At 35.9% G+C, this 23,169-nt stretch overlaps 1 protein-coding gene across 1 annotated transcript in view; it reads right to left on the reverse strand.

Moving 5' to 3' along the window:
* Window positions 1-22,776, reverse strand: part of LOC140509999 (phospholipid scramblase family member 5-like) — a 36,400-nt gene extending 13,624 nt beyond the window's left edge. Inside the window, exons 1-4 of the mRNA XM_072618237.1 lie at window positions 22,569-22,776; window positions 14,503-14,666; window positions 7,083-7,125; window positions 4,915-5,135 (exon numbers count right to left, since the gene is read on the reverse strand). Of these exons, the coding sequence (XP_072474338.1) occupies window positions 4,915-5,135; window positions 7,083-7,125; window positions 14,503-14,666; window positions 22,569-22,581 (441 nt within the window). The 5' untranslated portion in view covers window positions 22,582-22,776. The remainder of the gene's footprint in view (window positions 1-4,914; window positions 5,136-7,082; window positions 7,126-14,502; window positions 14,667-22,568) is intronic.
* Window positions 22,777-23,169: the final 393 nt, after the last annotated feature.

Genomic DNA, 23,169 nt, shown 5'->3' on the forward strand with positions numbered 1-23,169 from the left:
TGGGATTTTGCTATGTATAGAAAACTCGTTAGACTACTCAGCAAGACTCACGGTTAGTATATGTGGGCTCCGCTGAGTTAAAATATCTTTTTTTTAAAATTAAATTACTCTTGCTTCAAGACTTAAAAAAAATTACTTTCATTCAGCACCCCCCTCCCCCCCACATCTTCAGGGCTCCTATATAATTCTAACAAAAAGCTGATTTTCAATGAAAATGGTCTTATCTGAATATAAACATCTCAGCACTCTTTAATTTCATAAACTGAATGTCTACCACATAGTAGGCATTTAACTGAGCACTGTTTGAATAGATTGAATTAATATTCCCTTTACCCATCATTTTTCTTCTTTATCTTATACTCCATATAAAAAAGTGAAAAGAAACCTGGCACAAAGAATATGTTGGCCTTAGAGTCAAATTCACCTGGGTCCAAGTCTGGCCTCTGACCCACGGTACTTGTGACACCTTGTGAAAGCCACTTAAATTCTCAGTGCTACAGGAAACCTTTTAAAATTCAAAGTTGCAGAGAAATTGATTGAGAACGTTTGTTCTCCCTGGATGTTCCCCATGCTGATGAAATTATACATCTGCACAAAAATAATTAAAAGATGTTCCTACCTTATTTATCCCCTAAAACGATACTAGTTATTATTATCATGATCATTAATTCATATTTATATATCACTATAAGATTCCTAATACCTTTGAGCCATTTTATAGTTTTTGCTATTATTTGCATCATATGCTAATTGACTAAATTTTACTGCTTCTGCCAACAGACATATGTGGAAATATCTCCCCCGCTTCAGTGGAATTTTCCCTAGAACTAGTTATTCCATTTAAAAGAACAGTAATGTAAAGTGATTGGGAAATACTTAAACATTGTCTTTATACGCTCTTTTGTCTCTATTGTGATCATAACTTTCATCTAAGCCTTGGGCGTCTCTCACAAGGACTATGGAAATGCATTTATCTCTCGATTCTCAGCTTTCACTCTCTCTCTTTTTGATTAATCACACATATTCTTTAAAGGTTTATCCATCACACTGCAAGTTGACTGATGATCTTCCAAACGATTTAGTGACTCCCCATTGTTTTTTCCAAAAGTTGCCCATCCCATAATTTGAGATTTCTTTCATTTCTGATTCAGCCTTTTGTACACAAACTCTTTGCATATTCCTTTCTCATTCTTCTATGTATATTTCTGAAATTACTTTTTTCTAGTTGACTGAACAAAGTGAAGCTTCAATTCAACTGTTTAGCACATTATGCCTTGGTTCACTTGTCCTATTAAAATTTTGGAATAGAGATTAGTGAATTTAAACAAAAGTAGTTTATTATTAATGAATATTAAGATAGTATGTTTGGTTTGTGGGGCAGCAGGAAGCACCATAGTATAGTAAAAAGCAATTGGTTTTAGAATCAGAGTACCTAGAGATGATTCTTTCCTTTTACACTTATTTACACCATGGCTTCTGCCAAGTCACTTAACCTCACTGTGCCTCTCTTTCTTGTTATTAAAAATGAGTGTGGTGAGGAGATGGCCTTTGAGATTCCTTTCAGTTACAGGCCTATAATCTTAATTGGTCTATCTTAAAACAAGAAGGAAGCAAACTTTTTTTTTTTTTCAGATTGGCACCATATTCTGTGTTTTCATTGAAGGATTTTTTAATGCTACTTTTATTGTATTTATATATTTTGCATTTTGTAGAAAATGAACTCACAGGATCAGGGAAACTTGATGTTGAAAGCAGCATTAGAGATGATTAGCCCAATCTTTACCTGAACAGAAATCCCTTATACAACAACCTTCAAAAATATTAATCCCCAATTAGAGTGAGGGATGTAACCATTAAATTCAGATACGACTCATCTCATTTTTATTAACTCTTATTGCTAGGGAGGTTTTGTTTGCTTGTTTGTTGGCTTTTGCCTTGAACAAAATTTCATCTTTCTGTACCTGCACCCCATTGATCCTAGTTTTGACTTTTAGGGACAAAAGGAAAAAGCCAGTTCCCATCAACCTTTCACCTTCCTTCCAAAGAGCTACTAAACTGTATAGACCTACTGTAGCAGCTCACTGATCAGATCATAATGAAACCATTATACCAGTTACATAATATTCTTGGTGCACAGAAAAGTTGGAATGTCCCCAGACACCTAGAACCTGTTTTACATATGCATAGGTGAACTAAAAAGCATTTAATGAGCACACATTATTGCAAGCATTATTCTAAGTTCTAGTGATATAAAAAGAAAAAGCATGACAGTTTCATCTTCAAGGAGGTCATATGCTAATTGAGGGAGACAACATTAAAATATGATTCAGCTTCAAGGTAGATGTAAAGTCCAAGAAGTTCTAAGAGTATCATGGTAAGAATGCAGAGCAGGCAGGTGATCCCTAAGTTATGACAGTAAGTCAGATGATAACATCAAGCTGTGCAGGGTATATAAGAAGGATAGATGGTAAGACCTGAAATACCTTAGAATGTGTGTGTGTGTTCATCCTTTGTTGCCAAAGAAGACCATGCCATCAGAGAAATAATGACATGACTTGCACTTGACTTTGTTTTGAGTGAGGGAGGGCTGTGAAGGTCACCAGCCTCACTTCTCCTCCATAGCCATCTGAATCCAATGACCAGATATTCATCAAGGTGACTGGAGATGACCCAGGATGAGGCAATTGGGGTTAAGTGACTTGCCCAAGGTCACACAGCTAGTGAGTGTCAAGTGTCTGAGGTAAGATTTGAACTCAGGTCCTCCTGACTCCTGCACTGGTGCTCTATCTGCTGTACCACCTAGCTACCCCTACCTTAGAATGTAATAACAAGGCAGATGCTAATGCCTAGTAGTCCTCCATCTCACCATAATGAATGCAATAGGTGACTAAAGAAGGTTTGAAGAGGTGGATCTTCCTACCACCTGACTATTCTTTATGGATTCTGGAGCTATTATTCTGTTTGTGTGCATGTGTATAAGTGTGCGTGTGTGTGTGTATTTATATATACACATATATACATATGTGATTTGCTTTATAGTCTATATTTATATCTATATATCGAGCACGTGTATCCATAGTTACACTTCTACATATTGTACATCATATAAATGGGTTAAAGTTTCCTAAACTGACTGTAATGTTCAGCTTTTTATAACTGTAATTGCCACCATTGACTTAATCTCCCTTATTGAAATATCACAGGTCTGTCTGTGCACATCCTTCCAAGACCATGACATCAGAGAAATGATGACATGACTTGCACTTAACTTTATTTTGAGTTGGGGAGGGCTGTGCAGGTCACCAGGATGCAATGGGAGACCTTGGCCTGTTGGGGAGGGCTGTGCAGGTCACCAGGATGCAATGGGAGACCTTGGCCTGTTGGGGAGGGCTGTGCAGGTCACCAGGATGCAATGGGAGACCTTGGCCTGTTGGGGAGGGCTGTGCAGGTCACCAGGATGCAATGGGAGACCTTGGCCTGTTCACAAAGAGTGACGTAATGCCCAGTGAATGGATCTCTTTGAGAAGTAATCAGGGAATGGCCCTTTCAATGAACAAAAGAAAAAACGAGTACATAAAGCTGAGAGGGAAAGAGCAACAGTTGCTGTTGGCAATCACTCGGAAGCCAGGAGCATCCGGAAAAGAGCCATTAAGGGGAGCTTGGGCAGGGGCCTATCGTTGTGCAATGTATGGGTCAGAGTGCACTGGGTTTAAGGTAGAAAGAAAGGAAAGGAAAGAGAGAAAGAAAGAAAGGAGAGAAGGAAGGTGAGAAAGAGTGAAGGAGAGAGAGAGAGGAGGAAAGAGTGAAAGAGAGAAAGAAAAGAATCTGGCCCATAAACCCCAAGTTAACTGTGGGTCCTCTGGTCATCCAAATTTACTTTCTTTTACAGAGGAGAAGGAAAGCTGGGGGAACAGAAGGGAGAGGAGGAGCTGAGTTACCCAACTAGCTAGGTCCCCATTCAGACAACTCGATCTACTCACAGGTCTGCGTTTGTCCTTCATTTCCAAGAAGACCGTGACATCAGAGAAATAATAATATGACTTGTACTTGACTTTGTTTAGAGTGAGGGAGGGCTGTGCAAAGTCACCAGCCTCACTTTCCCCTCCTGAGCCATCTGGATCCAGTGACCAGATATTCATATTAGACATAAAAGCATATAATTATTACAGTGATATAGTACACTATATGTAAACACATATATGTGTATGTACATATGTATGTATGTGGGTGTGTATACATATATACACAAGCCTGTGTGTGTGTGTGTGTGTGTATATACACACATTTTTCAGATGAAGTATAAATTATAGAAGTACAACTAGGGTAGGGCAACTGGAGTTTTGTCATAGGGTGCCAAATTCAATTATGGTTCTGAGATTCCTTCACTATTGTACAAACAACATTTTAAAACCTAAGAAGAATAATCAGTTAAAATAGGAAGCTACCATATAGTGGGCAGGGATAATTTCCTCCCTTGTACCAAGTTGTTCCCCTTCTCCCCAAGTAAGCACATTTGCTGCTATCTCTCTGGTGCAATTTATGGTACTTGCCCTAGGCTCGGTGGTGGTAGTGGTGGTGGTGGTGGTGGTGGTGGTGGTGGTGGTGGTGGTGGTGGTGGTGGGGTGTGTGTGTGTGTGTGTGTGTGTGTGTGTGTGTGTGTGTGTGTGTGTGTGTGTGTGTGTGTATGTGTGTGTATTTTGCAATTTACAACAGTTTTGGTCGGAAATGAAAATTCTTAATCACTTACCAGTTTCTCAAACTCTTCTGTTTTTAAAGTGTAGCATATTAATTGCAGCCATTAAAAATCAGTTTTCCAGGGTTTCAACTGAATGCTATTTAAATAGGAATGTTTCAGCTTATTTGTTTTTAAAGAGGAAGAAAAAAATTACTTGAGTGACGTTGAAGAAGACTAACCTCTTGTAGGTAACAAGGGCACCAGCAGCTGGTACATCTCAGTGGTCTGTGCACTGTAATTACTTCTCTACCAGTGTTATCAGTGACCCTCAGGGTACAGGATCTTAATGGTGAACAGAAATTACGATTAAAGCAGATGCTTTCCTCCACCGCAAAGTACACTCTTTGCCCCAAGCGGTTCTTAATCTCATATTTGTTGGAAGTTTCAGTGCCAAGTATCACTAAGAGAGGGGAAAAAAATAATCTGTGTTATTATAATCTATGTATATGGCAAGTTCATTTATTACTTATGAAAAAAATTAAAAACAAACTTCTAACTACATCATTACATTTGTAGTACTCATTTCATATCACCTGAGGTTTATGACTGCAATTATATGCCTGTTTTATATCAATTCTATCACTTGACCTATGAGAATACTTGGTAGGTAATGATATAGGGTTAGATTGATCATTTTCTTTCCAGATCTGTGCTAACTTGGAAACTCCTATACACCGCCCCCACACAATTGCAACTTAATAAATAAATAACCAGGAATCTATGTATTTGTCTATGTCAAATGTAAAGTGATAATGTTTAATATAAAATTTTGGAATGATCTCTATGTTCTCTCTGAAATAAACTCAGAGAGTGCCTCTTCCTATGTCAGCAAAAGCCAGCCAAGGCCGACTCTACACTCCTTAAGGAGACCTTTAACCTAAGACACTATATCTTGAATAATGAGACTTTCCTTTGAATCTTATTATCTACAGACATGTACTATGTTATGGCATATTAATGGTAAAGAAAATATAGACATCTTAGGTCGTAATTTCTATTGAACATTGTTTACCCTTTCCTATGTCAATTATCTGTTTAGGGGAGGAAGCCTGCCACTTACCAGTGGTGGGGTTTCTTTCCTTATCACTGAGACATATGCTTACCCAGCCTGAAATCCTAAGGCCTGACTAACATTGCTTTGTTAATTGTCCTGTCTTACTGAATTTATGATTTGCTTAATTAGGAGAGTTTCTTTCTCATGGCAAAATGTACTTAAGACAGATGATTTCTGTACTAGGTAGTCAGAGTCACCTCTGACTCCATAGCGCTATGTAACTGTTTTCTTTATGGGGAATTGATTAATTAATTAAATCATAAAATGTATGCATTTAGCCATGTTGCCTTTTCTCTAACCAAGTTTTCAGGTCAACAAAAGTTAAATAGTAAAAGGTTCAAATGTTATTTTTTCTTTTTTGAAAATTAAGATAATGATTTTATTCTAAATCCCCCTTGTGACAAAGTTTCTGTATGAATGATCTTTATGTTTTAGTATTCATGTTAGTTATATTTGGGACATATTTTCAGAAAAATTCAGCAGGGTGAGAATAGAAATTATTTATTTAACAAAGCCCAATCAATAGCAGATCCTTTTGTAACATCTTTACATTGTTAAACCACTTGCAGGTTGATTTATATATACATTGGTGGAATTGTGAGATTCCAGAACTATGCTCCCTGTAGCTCTTAATCTTAATCTTAATCCTGACACCCATTTAAACCCCTGAAAATGCAGTCATTCACTAACAAACTTCAAATTACTTAATCTGAAAGAAATGAGTGAATATAACATCTTTTAGAGTGACCTTTTATTGATAGGGTGTTAATGACAATAAACAATTACCACCAAAAGGTGTGATGATTTTTAAAGTGATACTTCTAAACTGTGATACTAAAGTGATACCTCTAAATTTATCATGTTTACTGGGGGGTAGGATTATTATGTATACTAATTAACTGTAAAAATCACAATGTTGTGTATTAAAAGTTAGAAAAAATATGATGTGGTAGATAGAAAACATGAATTAGGTAGATATAGGTTCAAAACCTTCTTAAGTCACTTGCAAAGTAATTATGTGACGTTGACCAGTCGTTGAACCTCTGTGTACCTCAGGAAGTGCTTGGGATTTGAAGTTATAAATTGTTTAGGATCTCTATTTTTGGAGCACATTCATACATCCGCAGTATCCTATACTAAGGAAATCAGTCTCCATGTGCTGCGTATGGATCTCTTTGTGTTACCTTAAGAGAAATTTAATAACTACATTTCTCATCAAATTATGAACAAATGTGGCTTTCTGAGCACAAGGAATTTAATTTCTAAAAGTTCAAGTTCATATACCATACTTACTTTCAAGCAGCTCCACCTGCTGGTGTATAATGATCAGGTCTAACTGTTAAAGGATGACATAAAGGAGATACCAGGTTTACATTGTGCCTCATAGGAAAGTTGGAGATGTTATAGAAACCATCAACACAAATCACAGTGTATATGAAGTTAGTCTATTTTATTGCTTCCCTATTAAAGAATATTTGGGGAAAAGCATTCATTTCTTGTGAGGAAAAAAAGGTTACAATGATAGTTGTACTAAAGTAACAACCTGCAGGGTCATGGAAGGATTGCATGAAAGAATTGCTGAGAATGATAACAACTTCGGTAAACTCTTATAAATGAGAACTAAGGAAAAATTAATGCAAAATTTTTTTAAAAATGTAAGTTTTATTTGGATTTAAAAATGAATGTACAGCTTACATGTGATTGCTGATGTCTCAGACATTCTGAATGTTCACAGTTACTCTAATAAAGCCCTGAACTCACATTAGAAAAGTGTAATTGTAAGAGTTCTTTATTCTGCCACCCTTAGGTAAAATCCTAACTTTTCCCTACTATTGATCCTTGGGACTCATCTCTAATGGACAAACTTAAAACAAAGCTAGTCAATTTTTGATAACTTTCTGGTTCATGCTTTCCTCTGGGTAGGGAAGCAATGAATTTAGGTTAAAGACAGTCCCTTTGCCCTAGTTGATAACACAGTATGATTCTGTTCAAAGCAGCCAAGAACTCAGAGAAAGAAACAAACAAAATGGGAAAAGTGTTTGAGATCAGGCACAAGGTAAAATCTGGGTTTGTAATATAGCCTCCCCTACTTGCCAGCTGTGTGATCATGGGCAAATAATTTAACACCTCTTAGCTTCTTCTCCAGCTAAAAAGTGGGGATAGAAATACCTGCAATACTTAGTTCATGGGGAATTTTTTAAAGGATCCATTTGAACATATGGTGGCAAAAATTATTATTATTTTAATTATAATAACTATCATTTATCTGGCATTTTAGGTTTTCAAAGCATATGAATACATTATTTCCTTGGATCTCATCTGTAAAACTAAAAGTCATATACAAATGTAAGCTATTATTATTATTGTTGGTCTTAGTAAATATTTTCAGGTAAAGGGAATTGCCAATAATCTAACCTGCAGTGAATTTGTGGCTAATCTGTTCAAGCCAACTACAGCAAATACACTATGTGATGCAAATCACTTATTTAAGAGAAGAAAATAGGAAAGTCCTATGTATTTGAAGGTGTTTTGATGTTTAGTATCTGAAGATGCTGTATAACAAGATCATGCTTACTTTGTATGTGATGTTTCTTGTTTTTCTTTCCTAGAGACTCAAACCTCCAATTTATTCTCCTTTTTTTGGTTTCAACATTTCACATATTAGCACAATTGAATGAAAGCAAATAGTTTACCAAAGAAAAGTCTGAGCTGGCACTTTTTATAAGAAAAAAATTAACATTAGATTTTCACAAATCTGCCAGGCATTTTGTTGTTTCAGAGAGAAAAGTCTGCTATCCCTGGAGAAACAGGTTCCTAAACTCATTAAACTTAGGAAACCTAGAGCAGACATTGACAAAACTTGGTATTTGTTGGGTACTTTAAATCAAGGATTGTCAACATTCAAAAAATAAATCTATTCCCATCCGACTCAAGCAGGAAGGTGAACAGTCATGTTACTTCTATTTCTACTTATTTACAAAAAAATCTAAGATTTACTTGGTATTAGAAGCTCCCTGAAACAATAGTTGGAGAGACTTTCCATATTATGAGTTTCATGCACAGATAATTAAGAGGTCTAAATCTTCTTCCTCCTCCCCAAAAATAAATATAAGGTGTTCTAATTCAAATTTATACATTGTCTATAGCAAATTTATATTCTTGTTCTCTTCCAAATTCTGCTATAGTCTTTATGGGACAATAAGAAACAATCATTTCTTCTAGACTCAATAATTATGGCATTTTATTAGCTTAAATTTGGGAATGAATCTCTTCACCAAGTATTTGGCAGACATGCATCTTTTCTTGAAATGCAATGGGATAAATATATCAAAGTGAACTAGATCATTTAATTTTTTTTTTTAAAAGCAACTGAGAATTATTTTTAAAGTTCACATGGGGTTTGAATTGGTCTTTAAATATATATATTTTATTTGAATGTTCTAAATATTAAATACTATAGATTTCAGACAGTTTTTAGTTAGAAGATAACCTCAAACATTAGACTTAATTTTATCAATGTTTTAAGGGAGCCAGAAACATAATTTATACTAAACTATAGTAGGAAATAAGGAGACTGCTACAATGGGCAAACCTCAGTGTGATGGCCGTATGTGGACAAAGAGGCAGGATGACAAAGATGTAGAAGCAGTTTTGAAGTCAGGAACACCTGGATTCAGGTACTGCCTTTGACACAACTGGCGCTGTGATTAACCTTATGAGATTAGGTAGGCATCACAGCAGATAGAGTGCTGTATCTGGGGTCAGGAATATTTGAGTTCAATTCCATCCTCAAATATTTACTACCTGTGTGACCCTGGGCAAGTCACTTAATCCTATTTGCCTCAGTTTCCTTATCTATAAAATGAGCTGGAGAAGGAAATGACAAACCACTCTAGTACTTTTGCCAAGAAACCCTAAATGGTACCATAAAGAGTCAGGCATGACAGAAACAACTGAACAGCAGTAAATCCATGTGTGTGTGTGTGTATGTGTGTGTGTATATATGTATATATGCAAATATGCATGATATGTGTGCATATTGTATATATACATGTGTACACACATGTGCACATATGCACATGAGTGCGTGCATATATACTATTCACACAAGCATATGTAGCCCATACATGCCACATATGTATATATGTGCATGCATGTACAGTATGTGTGTATAACACACATGTATAGCCTATTGTGCTACATAGGTACATATACGTATATGTACAATGTATACACATATATTATTTTTAGTACACACGTATATAACCCAGTAAACTATATACCTATATATCTACATCATACACACATATATACATGACTGCAGAGTGTTCTAAAAGTCTTAGTGAAATTTTAAGGTACTAAAGTTTAAAACTCCACTAAGACTTTTAGGTCATCCTTTATCCATATGTTGCAGACCTGTGAATTTATTGGTGTAGAGAATTCACAATGAGGAAATGCAATTCCTTCCATCAATGCAGATGAACAACTTTTCTACTATTCATGTATCATCTTAAGAGATTATTTAGCTAACTAGGAAGTTAAGTGACTTTCACAGGACCATACAGTAATATGTGCCAAAAATGGACCAAAGTGTATATTTTCCTATATAGGGATACATACACACATACACACACACACACACACACACACACACACACATATATATGTGTGTACATATATAAGTGTATGCATATGTATATGCACACATATACGTCTGTGAATGTATATGTGTGTGTGTGTGTACATACTCACTCAATGAAGGCAATAAAGCCAATCTTCTTGCATAAAGTGAATAAAATACACTCCTCCGTGTGAGTAAGCTGCTCATTTATTTAAGGGAAGACTTTCATTTTTCAGAGAGATCTGGATAAGGAAAGCATCAAAGACATGTCAAGACAACTTACTCTCCTTTGAGCTGCGTGTGTTTGCCTTTCTCAGGTCATGCTTTCTCTCTCTGTTGTATAATGGTTTTAAAAGCCTCTGTGCATTGCCAAGCACAGGGTGTCTGATCATTCCTGGATGGAGGAAGATATGAGATGACCATATGTGATTGTGCAATCCCAGTCCTCTGGCACTGGCATACCACTTCTATATTTGGCAAAGCCCTGCCTGACAACATCCTCTAACAGCTTGCAGCAGTTAATCAACTCTAGTCAGCTATTACAGCTGATCCACTTTGCAGATGGAAGCTAGTAGGCTGGTTTCCCCAGCTCTTTTACATATCTCCATGTGCTATTCAGTCTCTGAAGTGCATTTGTCTGCCAGTGGGTTCCTGGATAAGGCATCTGCAGTTATAAACATTTTCCCAGGAACATATGCTGCTTCCTGCTTAAACCCTATCAGGCATAACAGAAATCTCTTGTACCTTGAGGGAATTGAAACAGAGATTTGATTTTGATAAAGGAGATAGACTTTATAGTTTGAAAGAATGCCAAACAGTCTGGAAACTGTAGCAGATGTGCTGATAACTCAATATTAGTGTTAATGTCAGTTCTTTGTAGACTCAGATGTAAGAACATCAAAAAAAAAAAAATGAGCTAAGAGGTTGATTGCAGTTTGAGACCTAGGTTCAAATTCCACCTCAGACCTCATTAGCTAATACTTGCTAAATCACTTGACCTCTTAGAGCCTCAGTTTCTATATTTGAAAAATGGGGATAGCAATAGAAAAATATGCCACCTCACTGGTGAGCAAAGTACTTTGAGCATTATATACATGTGAAGTGCTTACTTAGATGAGTGCCAGTGAACATTTGGTAACTAAATAATATCCTGGGTCACTGGATGCTCTCCAATGGCCTCTCCACGCCTCATCTTCTGTAAAATGATGTTGTTGGTCTTTCCTTCCATCTCTAGCTCTATACAACTGCCCCTGTTAAATAGTAGGCCCAGAAACATACGTTGACTGTAATAGGAAAAGGGACACTTTGAGAGAAACAAGATTTATAATGTGTTTTGGAGGACACAAGGATGAAAATAAAATAATTTCTGCCTTCAAGAAGCTTGAGGGTTACAACACAGGATCAAAGGAGTGCAGATTTATAGCTGAAAGGAGCCTCAGATGTCAGGTCCAAGCTGCTCATTTTATACATGAAAGAACTGAGGCTGTTGGAGATTAAAGATAACAATAGCAGCAAAGCCTTTTAATTTTGGTAAATATCATACCATTTGATCCACACAGCCACCTAGAAGAGTGGTGATATTCTTATCCCCATTTTCCAGGAGAGGTAACTGAGACAGAGATGATGCAAAATTTGCCCAAGGTAAGACAACTAGAAAGAGTGTGAGGTTAGATTTGAGCCCCAAACGTCCAACTACGTCCTGTCAATTACATCATGCTGTCTCTCAATGAATAAGTGTAAATAAATACAATATAGTGTAATGAAGAGGGAGAAGGCACATAGAATTAGGGGTGGGGAGGGATCAGGGAAGAATTGAGGGTGGAAGTGATGCTGAAGTGAGTCATAAAGGAAGGTAAAAATTCAGTGGGGTAGTATTATTCCAGGTATGCCGAATTTGGAAAATAGCCTTAATCCCACTTATCATGCCTTTTCCATCCCTTTCCACTAACTTATTTTTTTCTATCCTTTGAGATTCTGTTCAAATCTCACTTCTTTGATGAAGCCTTTCCTGGTTAATCTAAGCCAAAGATTTCCAAATGCTGTCCAGTAACACCGCAATGCGGAGGCCTGGACCAGATTAAAATGTAATTAGGGAATATTTGATAAAATCAATAAAAATATAATATAATATAGATAACAGTAATGTGTAGTTTTCTAAGTCAATGTGCTGTCTGAAGTAATCCTTAGGTATGGTTTGATTAGTGTTTAATGTCACTGCACTACCCCATAGAATCTCTCCCTCCTCTAATCTCCATTAGCATGTAATGTCTATTCCACTTATCAGATACTTTTATCTTTTTATGTCATCTCTGTTGTCTTCTAAACTAGATCAAAAAAGTTATTTGAAATCAGTGCCTGTGTTTCAAAAATGTTCGTATTCCCTCAAAGCATTTTGACCTAATAGGTCCTGAATTTATTCTTGTTTGTGTGAACTAGTCAATAAGTGCAATAACTAGTCAGCATTGAAGTCTAGGAGACTTGACATTTGAACTATGGTGGTCAATGTCTCGCCGACTTACCTGCTCTGAAAGGGACAATTTTTAAAAAATCATGTTCTTATTTGAGATAAGCAGGTAGATATCTCATTGTTGGTGGAATTGCACACTTGTAGGGATTGGGGTAGTTTTTGTGTTTCTGTTTGTTTATTTTGGTACAGCAATCCAGCAATCTATAGTAAAAGTTATAAAAATCACCTTACACTTCTAGACCCTAATTCCATTGTTGGAAACATGTTCTGAAAGTATTATTCCTGTTAATTTGAAGTTAACCATGCAAAGTTTTTCAAATAGCTTTTTTTGGGGGCAATTAAAATCAAAACTGCAAACAATTTACAAGTATAAAAATAAGGCAGTGATTAGACAAATTGTTTTGAAGTCTTATAATGGTATACTATGATAAAACTAAGAACAACTAGTATGGGAAATATATTTTTAAAAGGAAAGACCATTATGCAAAGCAAAAATAGCAACAGGAAAAAAAGACCCAGAACAATAAGTATGCAGTGAGGGTAAACAAAAGATAAAGCACCAACTGAATATGACCAGATAATAGCAATCAATATCTGGACAAAGGAAAATTATAACAATAAAAGTAAGAAATTGATAAGTTTGTTGCATAATTGAAAAGAATATCAAATTGTGCATAGTAGATTTTAAGTTTCAAGTGTGTCACCTTTTTTTGTTGTACTATGTTATGGAAATGCTTGTTTATTCCATCCGTTAAAAATAAAATTTAATAATGAAAAAAGAAGAAAGCAGCACAACAAAAAAGTTATGCCATTTTACACGTAAATATTAATTCATTTACATTTAACTAGATGCAAAATATGTTTGATTATTTCTTTTTATGATAAATATTGAATCATTTATAGAGCTTGAATTAGTAACGATAGGTACTAAAATTCTTGCGACCTTTACAACTTTTCTTACATCTAATAATATTAATTCTCCTAAAAACATATATTTTGGTCAGTAAAATACTTCTGCCCTTTATATGTTAGCTGATTAAAATATCAATTATTTTGTAAATTACATTCATGGGACTGATATAGAATATATTCTGCTGTAACTATTGGCCCAGTGACACCTGCATCTGTTTTTTTTTTCTTATGTTGATAAAAAAAATAGAGATTTATATTTGGTTCTGAAAGAAGAGATCATAGAATTAACCCTCATTGTCAAATGAAATGACATATATTTAATAAATTGAAAGAGCAATACACATTTGTGTATTTTTCACCTGCTAAACAAAATGAACCAGAAGTAAATGTAAAATAAAAGATAATTTTGATCTGAAATATACTTTCAGAACTAATATTTTACAGTGAAATCAATAGTATACCTAAGAATTTAGGAAAAAAAGACCACTATATTGTACAATTTTATCCTCCTTTTTCTTCATTATGGAAGAATTAAAGAAAACAAAAAAAATTTACACTTATAATGAGAAACTGATTTTCAATGGATTTTTTTAAAAAATAATGAAAAATCGAATTAGCTACTGAACATTTTTTCAATGTCATATGTATAAATTCATTTGGGGGCAGCAGGGGCTGGGGACTCCAAGATTGTAGAATCAAAAAGATAAAAACACCTGGCTCAAGTATTCTAGACCAGGAGGGAGACTGACTGGTGGTGGGAGAGGCGGTAGTAATACTTGCTTCCTTGAATTCGAAGGCACAGTGGAACGGCTGTGATCAGGGTCAGGATAGCCAGGAAGAAAACCAGGAAGTCCTTGGCTTTTCTGATACAGAGCACCTGCAAGAGAATTGGAGCCATATATAATTTTTAAAAGTTTGGATATTTTTTAAAAATCTTGATGCTGGGCAATTCAATTGTTCTTTGTTCTGGTTTTCATTTAAGTCTTAACATGCTTATCTTATCAATCTATAAAAGAAGTCTCTTGCTGCTTTCTCCCTCATCTGTCTATCCATCATTCTCAGAGCTTATGAGGACTTCTAGCAGGGGTCAAGTGAGTACCATAAGGAAAATAAGGCCTGAACTGGTTACCTATATTCTCAATAATTGAGTAAAAGGTAAATCATTTGAATAAATTACTTTAAGAAAGTCCTCTTGAAAGTCAGGAGAGGCTGAAGAGCATTGCATGAAGAGATACAGGCAAGATTGGTGATTGAATGGTAGAATTTTCTAGACTCCCAGAATTCCTAATGTGTTCTACCTAGTTGCTATGTACAAGAGGTCTCTCTATGTTATAAGGCCTTTTCAATTTAAGGAAACGTTTTCTTTCATTCCTTCAAGCCTATTTATCTTTTATAGCATTGGCAAATACCATTTCTCTATCACCCTACAAACATATCCTCTTGGATTTTATACAAAACTCTTAAAATTTGTATAGTGCCATACAAATGACAAAGTGTTTTCACATATAATATATTCACTGAGGTCAACAGGACTCATACCTCTGTCTGGACACCACCTCTTTCTCCCTGTCTTCTGCATTCTCATCCTGGAAAACTCTCTCATAGGAGGTCTTGCTCTCCTGATTGGTGACTCTCTCCGAGGATTACCATTTTTGAAAGAACCCCAGGTATGCTTCACCCTTCCTTCTGTCTTCCTCCTCCTCCTCTTTCTCCTCCTTTTCCTCCTCCTCTACTACATCTCCTCCTTCCTCCTCTATACCTTCCTACTTTCCAACTTCTCCTTGTGCATTCTCTCTCCATTAGATGTAAGCTCCTTGAGTATATGGAGTCGCTTTTTTTAATATGTATCCCTAGTGCTTAACCATGAGTGTCCCATAGTAAATGTTCAATAAATAAATGTTAGTCTACCTATCAATTATATTTTAATGATGGTATAAAATTGCCCTTGTCTTCAAGTATTTGCAGGACTGCCATGTGAAAAAATAAAAATGAATAAACTCATTCTACATTGCTCAAGTTTCTATAGCAATGGCAAATGAAATGAGAGCTGTTAGCCACACAGGAAGAATCCGAACTAATACTAGTTTGCCTGTGTATATGGTGGAAAATGCATTAATTACTAATGGTATCAACATACAAGGGGTAGTTAGGTAGCTCAATGGATAGAGCACTGGGCTCGGAGTCAGGAAGATCTGAACTGAAACCAGACAACCCAAGAAGTAGTCATCTTGCCATGCTCTTTCCATTCGACACATTTTTGTACCAATTTCATCAAGAGAAAAGTTGGTCATAGAATCTACAACGTAATGGATACTTGAGATTGGAAGTCTCAAGAAAGATATGCTCAGTTGCCCAATACCAACACCTACCACATAGCTAAATTCAGCCAGGAAGAGCTAGAGACTAAGGTACAGGTTACACAGAGTCAAAGTTAGGCTTTTGGTCAAGAGAAAACAAAATAAAACTCAGGCTCCTAATAATTAGTCTCTTAAAAGTGGGGCAGGCTACCTCAGTAGTTGTTTCCTCCATACTATTCAAGTGAAGACAGATAACCATTTGTTGAGAATGTCTTTTTGAGGTATTAGTTGGACTAAGTAAGGTCTCGTCCAGCTCTGAAATTCTGTGATCCTAATTTTCTAGATAGCAAAGTAAGGCTTTGGTTTTTAATTGACTTGTCCATTGTCATTCACAGGTAATAGACAAGGCAAAGTCAGGACTAGAACCTTGGTCCTGGCTCATATCCTAGGTATAAAAATAACTATCATTTATATAGGACTTTAAAATGTGCAAAACACTTTAGATAGATTATAAATTATAGATTTATATAAATATATTTATATATAATATATATTTATTTTTATTTACATATATAAATTTACGTAAAATTTATATAATTTTTATAATTTATATAAATTTAGATTTAGAAATGAAAGGGATTTGAGAGGTCATTTAGTCTAACTCCATTATTTTACAGATGAGGAAAGTGAGGCTTAAAGAAACAATGGCACTTCACCATGACAAACAGGTAGCAAACATCAAAGGCAGCACTTGAATTCAGGTCCTCTGACTTAATACCTAGCACTCTTTCCATTCTTTTCAGTGAAATATGCCATGAAATAACTTTGCAAGGTAGGTACTAAAGATATATATAAATGAAGAAACATGCTAAGAGGTTGCGTCTTGAGAGGCAAGACTTGAACCTAAAGCTACCTAATTTAAAGTCCCTCCATCCATAAAGATATTTAATCATATAAGCACTTTAACATTCTTGCAAGTGCTTTGAAGGCATACGTCCTCATCTCCATATTCTGATCATCTGCATTATTCTGCATATATAACAGGTGTTTCTTCTAAGCTAATTTCTAACTACATATACTTAGTTTATTGCATGATTTCTTCTCCATTAGCATGTAAACTCTTTGAAGGTCTGGGTTGTTTTGTGGTTTTACCTTTCTTGGTATTCCTAACAGTTAGTAGGTCTGGGCAGCTAGTGGGGACCCATTAATACTTGTCAATTGGTTTCTTAATAAAGATGTATTGAGTCTTAGAGGGGTGTTACCCTTTTTTTATATGCCACTTTATTTAGAATGGAATGTTATTTTTAAAACAACCCCTCAGACTGAAATTCAGAACTTTTTAGCTTCAGAATCTACTTGACAGAGCTGCAAAAGCAAGCTGGAAAGGACCATCGTGTTGTGTACAGTATCATTAGGGGTTACTTTGTCTTTATGGAAACAAATTTTATCTTCTTAGTTAAAAAATTTCAATGCCAGTTGAGGGAGGTTCAAGTTTGACAAAAGTCTAACTTCTGTTGAATACTATAGGGTGGTTGGATAATGAATTATGAACTTCATAAAGCTTAATACATTTTACAAACATTTCATAACTAGTTCATTGTCATCTTCCTTTTTTCACAGTTTTTCTATCACTTTAATTTAGATGTCTCCATAATTTTTCAATATTAATTGCAGTTTGATTTACATTTATCAGTTCTTAAAGCAAGCAGCCTGAGTATTCAGGCATTCTTCTACTTTGAATTTCCTCACTTCTTTAATATTTTGCCATTTTAATTATGATGTGTCAAATGTGTGCACATGCAAGTGTGTGTGTGTGTGTTTGAGAGAGAGAGAGAGAGAGAGAGAGAGAGAGAGAGAGAGAGAGAGAGAGAGAGAGAGAGAGAGAGAGAGAGGAAAGGGGAACCAGGAAAAAGGAGAAGAGAGAAGGGAAGAAAAAGGGAAAGGAAGAGAAGGGGAAAGAGGAGAGAAAAGATGGAAAGATTATAAAACAAAATGGAAAGTTAAGAGAAATTGTTATCAGGGAGCTAACAAATGTACAAAAGCCGGTTAACTTCCCCATTTTTGTTTCACTCTATCAGGAATTCTGTTCTGGTCCATGGTATCAATTAATTATTCCTAGTCTAGACAAGGCTAGGTTGATCTGGAACTGGGATTAAGTTTTGAAATCACTTTAAGTTTTGCTGAATCTGAAACAAAGGTGCTATTTTCTATTAACAATGTAGGTTTCTATATGGATAGTTCTATAGTGGTTCAGCTCACCAAGGAACTATTATTTCTAGGATCTATTTAGGGCTTGACGTTTCCCCAGAAAGGAGGCAATTGTCAAAAGGATTATCATGGAATATTGTAATGTGGTCTGGATGGGTTTCAAAGTCCAACAGACTTAATGGGCTACACAACAGTGAGAACCAATGAATAACTAGCTGTATTGACCCCCTAGAAAACTTGTTACCCTTCTAATGGAAAGCAATCATTCTCTGTCTAAAATGTTTTTAAACATACACAACTTTGGGGATGTGGCTTGCTAACAGTTATGACTATTATAATTTTTGGATATCTGTTGCAGACATTTTTGACCATCCCTAAAGTGCTATGGCATTCTCTTAGAAAGATAGTCATAGGAAAGCTTCAATAGTGTCAGTTCACTCAAAGATATTACTTATCAATATTTTTGTGCCTAATATAGCCTCTCTCTCTCTCTCTCTCCTCTCTCTCTCTCTCTCTCTCTCTCTCTCTCTCTCTCTCTCTCTCCCTCTCTCTCTCTTTCTCTCTCTCTCTCTTTCTGTCCTTGTCTTTTTGTCTCCATCTCTATCTCTCTCTGTGTGTAGGGGTAGGATTTAAAAATTTCACCACCAAGGATGGAGGAAGGTCATTGAAAACATTACTAATATACATCAACTCTATGACCCATCCTGGTTTATCATCCATCTCCTAAAACACAACTTTGTCTTGGGCTTTCTCTCTCCATATTCCTCCTTTGGAAATCTCCCCTGCTCTCATTGGGTCAGTTGTCACCTCTTTACTTAAAACATATATTCAGCCTAACCTTCCCCCTGAACTTATATTTTATATCTCTAAATGTCAATTGAACAACACCTGGATGGATGACAAGAGCTTCAAGCTGAATAGTTTGAGGGCACAATGTGACATAGAGTGATGGAAACTGGAGTCAGGGATACCTGAGTTCAAATCTGACCTTATATACTTACTAGCTATGTGACCTTGCACAAGTAATCTAACCTCTCCTGGCTTGTTAGCTCATCTGTAAAAATGGAAATAATAGTACAAACCCTTCAGCAATTAGAGAACCCAATGAAATAATACACCAAAGTACTTTGTAAACCTTCTGGGGCTATAGAGATGTTGTTATCTTTAGCATATCTAAAACTGACCTGACCTCTAAAACATCCTGGCCCGTTTTCCAAATTTCCTTTTTCTGCAGATATTATAACTCTCTTCTGAGCCACTCAGCTTCGAACCCTGTCGTCTTTCATTCTTCCCCCTCTCCCTCACTATCTACCCTCTCCTCTCTGTTTCTAGTTCTGCAACATCTTTCTGATCTGTGCCTCTTCTCTCTGCCCACAATGCAACTACTGGTTCTATACTTGTGATTTCTCACCTATACTATTGTAATAGTCTTTTAACTGGTTTGCTTACCTCTAGTCTTCTCTGTAATTCTTCCTGCACAAAGATGCCAACATCATCTTTGTAAAACTCAGGTCTGAACAGATCCTGCTCCAAAGGCATCAGTAGCTCCCTCTTATAAGATAGAATGGATTGTGACATGACATCCTATTTAGCCTGGCAACGTGGCTTCAACCTGCCTTTCCAATTTTATTTTACCACATTGTTCTCCTTCTTGTATGTTATGTATTAGACAAGCTTCTGGACACAAACTGTTTTTTATCCTCCATGGATGTATGTAGACCCCTTTCCATTCCTGGAATTCACTCCTTCTCTATATTAGCCTTTCAGAACCATCCAAGCTCAGATCCTTTTATCACCATCTCTATGAACTCTTTTTTAATCGATCAATCTCTTTTATTTCCTGGAGGGTTTACTATGGACCTCTCCCTTGCCCTATTACTCACAAATTGCCCCCTCCCAAAAGTTTTGGGGGGACCTTGGTTTCCTTATCTGTAAAATGGGCTTATCTAGATAACCTTTACACGTGCATTCAATTCTAAATGCTTTAATCCTAAAAAGATCATGGGCTTTAAAGTCCTTAAGAAATAGAAAATACTGTGATCCTATCATGAAGTTGTATTGCTTCTAAGAAAGACAGAAATTTGTCTCCTAAAAATTCCTGGGCAAATGAAAACACCAATCTAACCTAAGTTCTCAGTGTAAACATGTTTAATTGACTTAGACATTCCATCATTCCAATCCATTTGAGTTATACAGGGGTCCATAAGTCTCTAAATAGATTTGTACGTTTTCCATGCATTACACAGTTTCAGCCCAATGCAACATGCTACCAACCCTGCAATATCCATTGTCAGTTGCAAGCCTTCCCTTTAAGTCTGGGATCCTAAGCTACATTGCTTCCATTTATTCGAATATTGTAGCTTTTTCTGGTGGATTGATGCTATTTCTATCTTAATCTTCCTTCCCAGTCCCTGGTTTCTTCAAAGTCTTAGACCACCAGAAGAAGAAGGAAATTCTTTGAATTTCTATCTTGCTTTGAATTTCTATCTACTCTTTTAAAAATGTATAACTGCCTTATAAATATTTTATATACTCTGCAACACTTTACTTCACAGGCCACAGTTGTTCCTCTACCTCGACTTCTATGAAGTTGAGAAGTGTTTGGGACCAAGTGTGGGTGTCAGGCTTGAATAAAAGCAGAAAGCTTTGTTACATCTCCTCCCATGGTTACCCAATACCCCATTCCCTTGCTCAGTTTAAAATATATAAAACCGAAGCACAAGTGTATAAAAAATTCATGAGTTTTCTGGTTCAAGTGTGTTTTACATTTTGTTTGGTTCTGCAAGTACTACTTGAGAGCAAGACTGTTCTAAACTTTGAAGGAAAAGGAAAGTTTACCTCAAGCATTTGATGTTAAATTCACAAAAGAGGTTATTTGGTTAAGAAACAGATATTATAAACAATCAGTAAATATGCCATAAGTGCAAGTTGGGTTTTGGTCAACATGTGAGCCTCATCATCTTATTTGTAATTAGGTTAGAGGTTTCTCACCAAGTGTCCTAATTGTATCCTGTCAGGATATTTTTTTTTCATTAGAGCCTGAACTGTAATAGTTTCCTCTGATAATGGGATGAAAAGTTATACTATGAATGCATTTCTTATAATTTCCATGGGGGGGGGTATTAGCAAGAATGCACCTCATTACCTTTCTACCAAAAAAAAGAGCATCTCTTGTTTTCTGAAAGCAGATCCAAACTCAGAAGGTACTAATGATATTTCTCTAGTGTTTCAAGGACAATGAGGACAAACTTTGTTGGGAGAGATGGGAGTATGTAGGAGGAGGGCACTCAACATTTTTCATCCGTTTGCTTCAAAGAAAGACCAATATTTTCGCTTTGCTTATAACATCTGTTTTATGGCAAAAGAGACTTAAAAGCTTCTTAATACCATGGCAGCATTTATCTGTAGTTTATCAAATCCACTTGTCTCTAGAAATAGACAACACATACTGACTTCATAAAAGAAAAGAGATCAGTTCTAGTGAGGATCAGCTCGTCTCTCTTCTCTTCTGCAGGTGTTCAAAGGAGTATGTTTCATATTTCAAAGACCAAAAGGGGGATATATATGTTTTATATACATTACGTGCGTGTGTACATATAATGTAATATACATATAACATGTATACACATACATATAATGTGTATATACACACATATATATCTTCTTTTTGGTCTTTTTAAATGAGATATATATATATATCGTTCAAAATTGTATATATGTATATATAGTTCAAAATTGGAGAATATCTACCTTAACACTTTTTAACCTCTACATAGAAGACAGTGTGCAAATCCCTTTAACCTTGGAATTTTTGCCTGACTAGGTATTTAATGTAGTATCTTCCAGTGTTGCTTTGAGAAGCCCTTCTTATTAATGCAGTACTCCAACCACTGCAAACATTGTTTCTATCTGAACATTTTCATTTACTAGGAGCGGTTTCAGACAGCACAGCTACCATTCTAAAGGTGAAACAATTGCTTTTTTCTGAAGTACCAATTATTTTCTGTAGCCGGATATAGCACATCTGTGACTAACTTAAAAATATCTTGATAGAAGGAAAAGTATTTACCAGAATTATATGTGTATGTTTATATGTGTGTATGTGTATATACACATGTATATATATCCACATATATAATATTTAGATATACACACACATATATACATAGGCATATATGTGTTCCTGTGTGTATATGTATATATGTACATAGATATGTACATATGCATATACATATTATACATATATATTTTTTTTATTTCCTCTATGCTCTTACCTTGAGAGGCCATGAAGATGTCTGAGTCACCTCTTCAAAGGGAGCCAGGTTAAAAGAAGTGGCTTTTCTTGTTGCAGCGGTGAGAGAAAACACAGCATGTGTAAAACTTCAGAAGGTGTCTGTCTACCTCTTGTCAGCTTACAAAATAACTGAAGGAGTGCCTTGCTCCAGTTCCCAAATGCTGCACTTGATGAGCGTGGACAACAGGGGGAGACGACGATGCTATCTTATACAGTAAACATGACTGAAAGTCATCTGATACCTTGGTGGCAGAAGGAAGAATTTAGAACCCATATAAATGAGGAATAGTAGACTCCTTAATAAAAGACTCTGTCTCACCCTAGGCTTTCTTCTGACAATTATATGGCGTGTGTGTGTGTGTGTGTGTGTGTGTGTGTGTGTGTGTGTGTGTATTTTCCATTCACATTATTATGAGAGCGGGATGGCTTTTTTATTCTAATTTTTGGGCTACATAGATTACTTCCTCAAGTCTGCTTCTTCCAGTAAAGGAATTATAGGAGTGAACATCTTACCTATTCTAAATGTATTTTAAAAATATAGAGAATAAAACAATGCCTGTCAAATTGCCTATATTCTTTTA

Source organism: Notamacropus eugenii, chromosome 6 (genome assembly GCF_028372415.1).
Source record: "Notamacropus eugenii isolate mMacEug1 chromosome 6, mMacEug1.pri_v2, whole genome shotgun sequence".
Classification (NCBI taxonomy): domain Eukaryota; kingdom Metazoa; phylum Chordata; class Mammalia; order Diprotodontia; family Macropodidae; genus Notamacropus; species Notamacropus eugenii.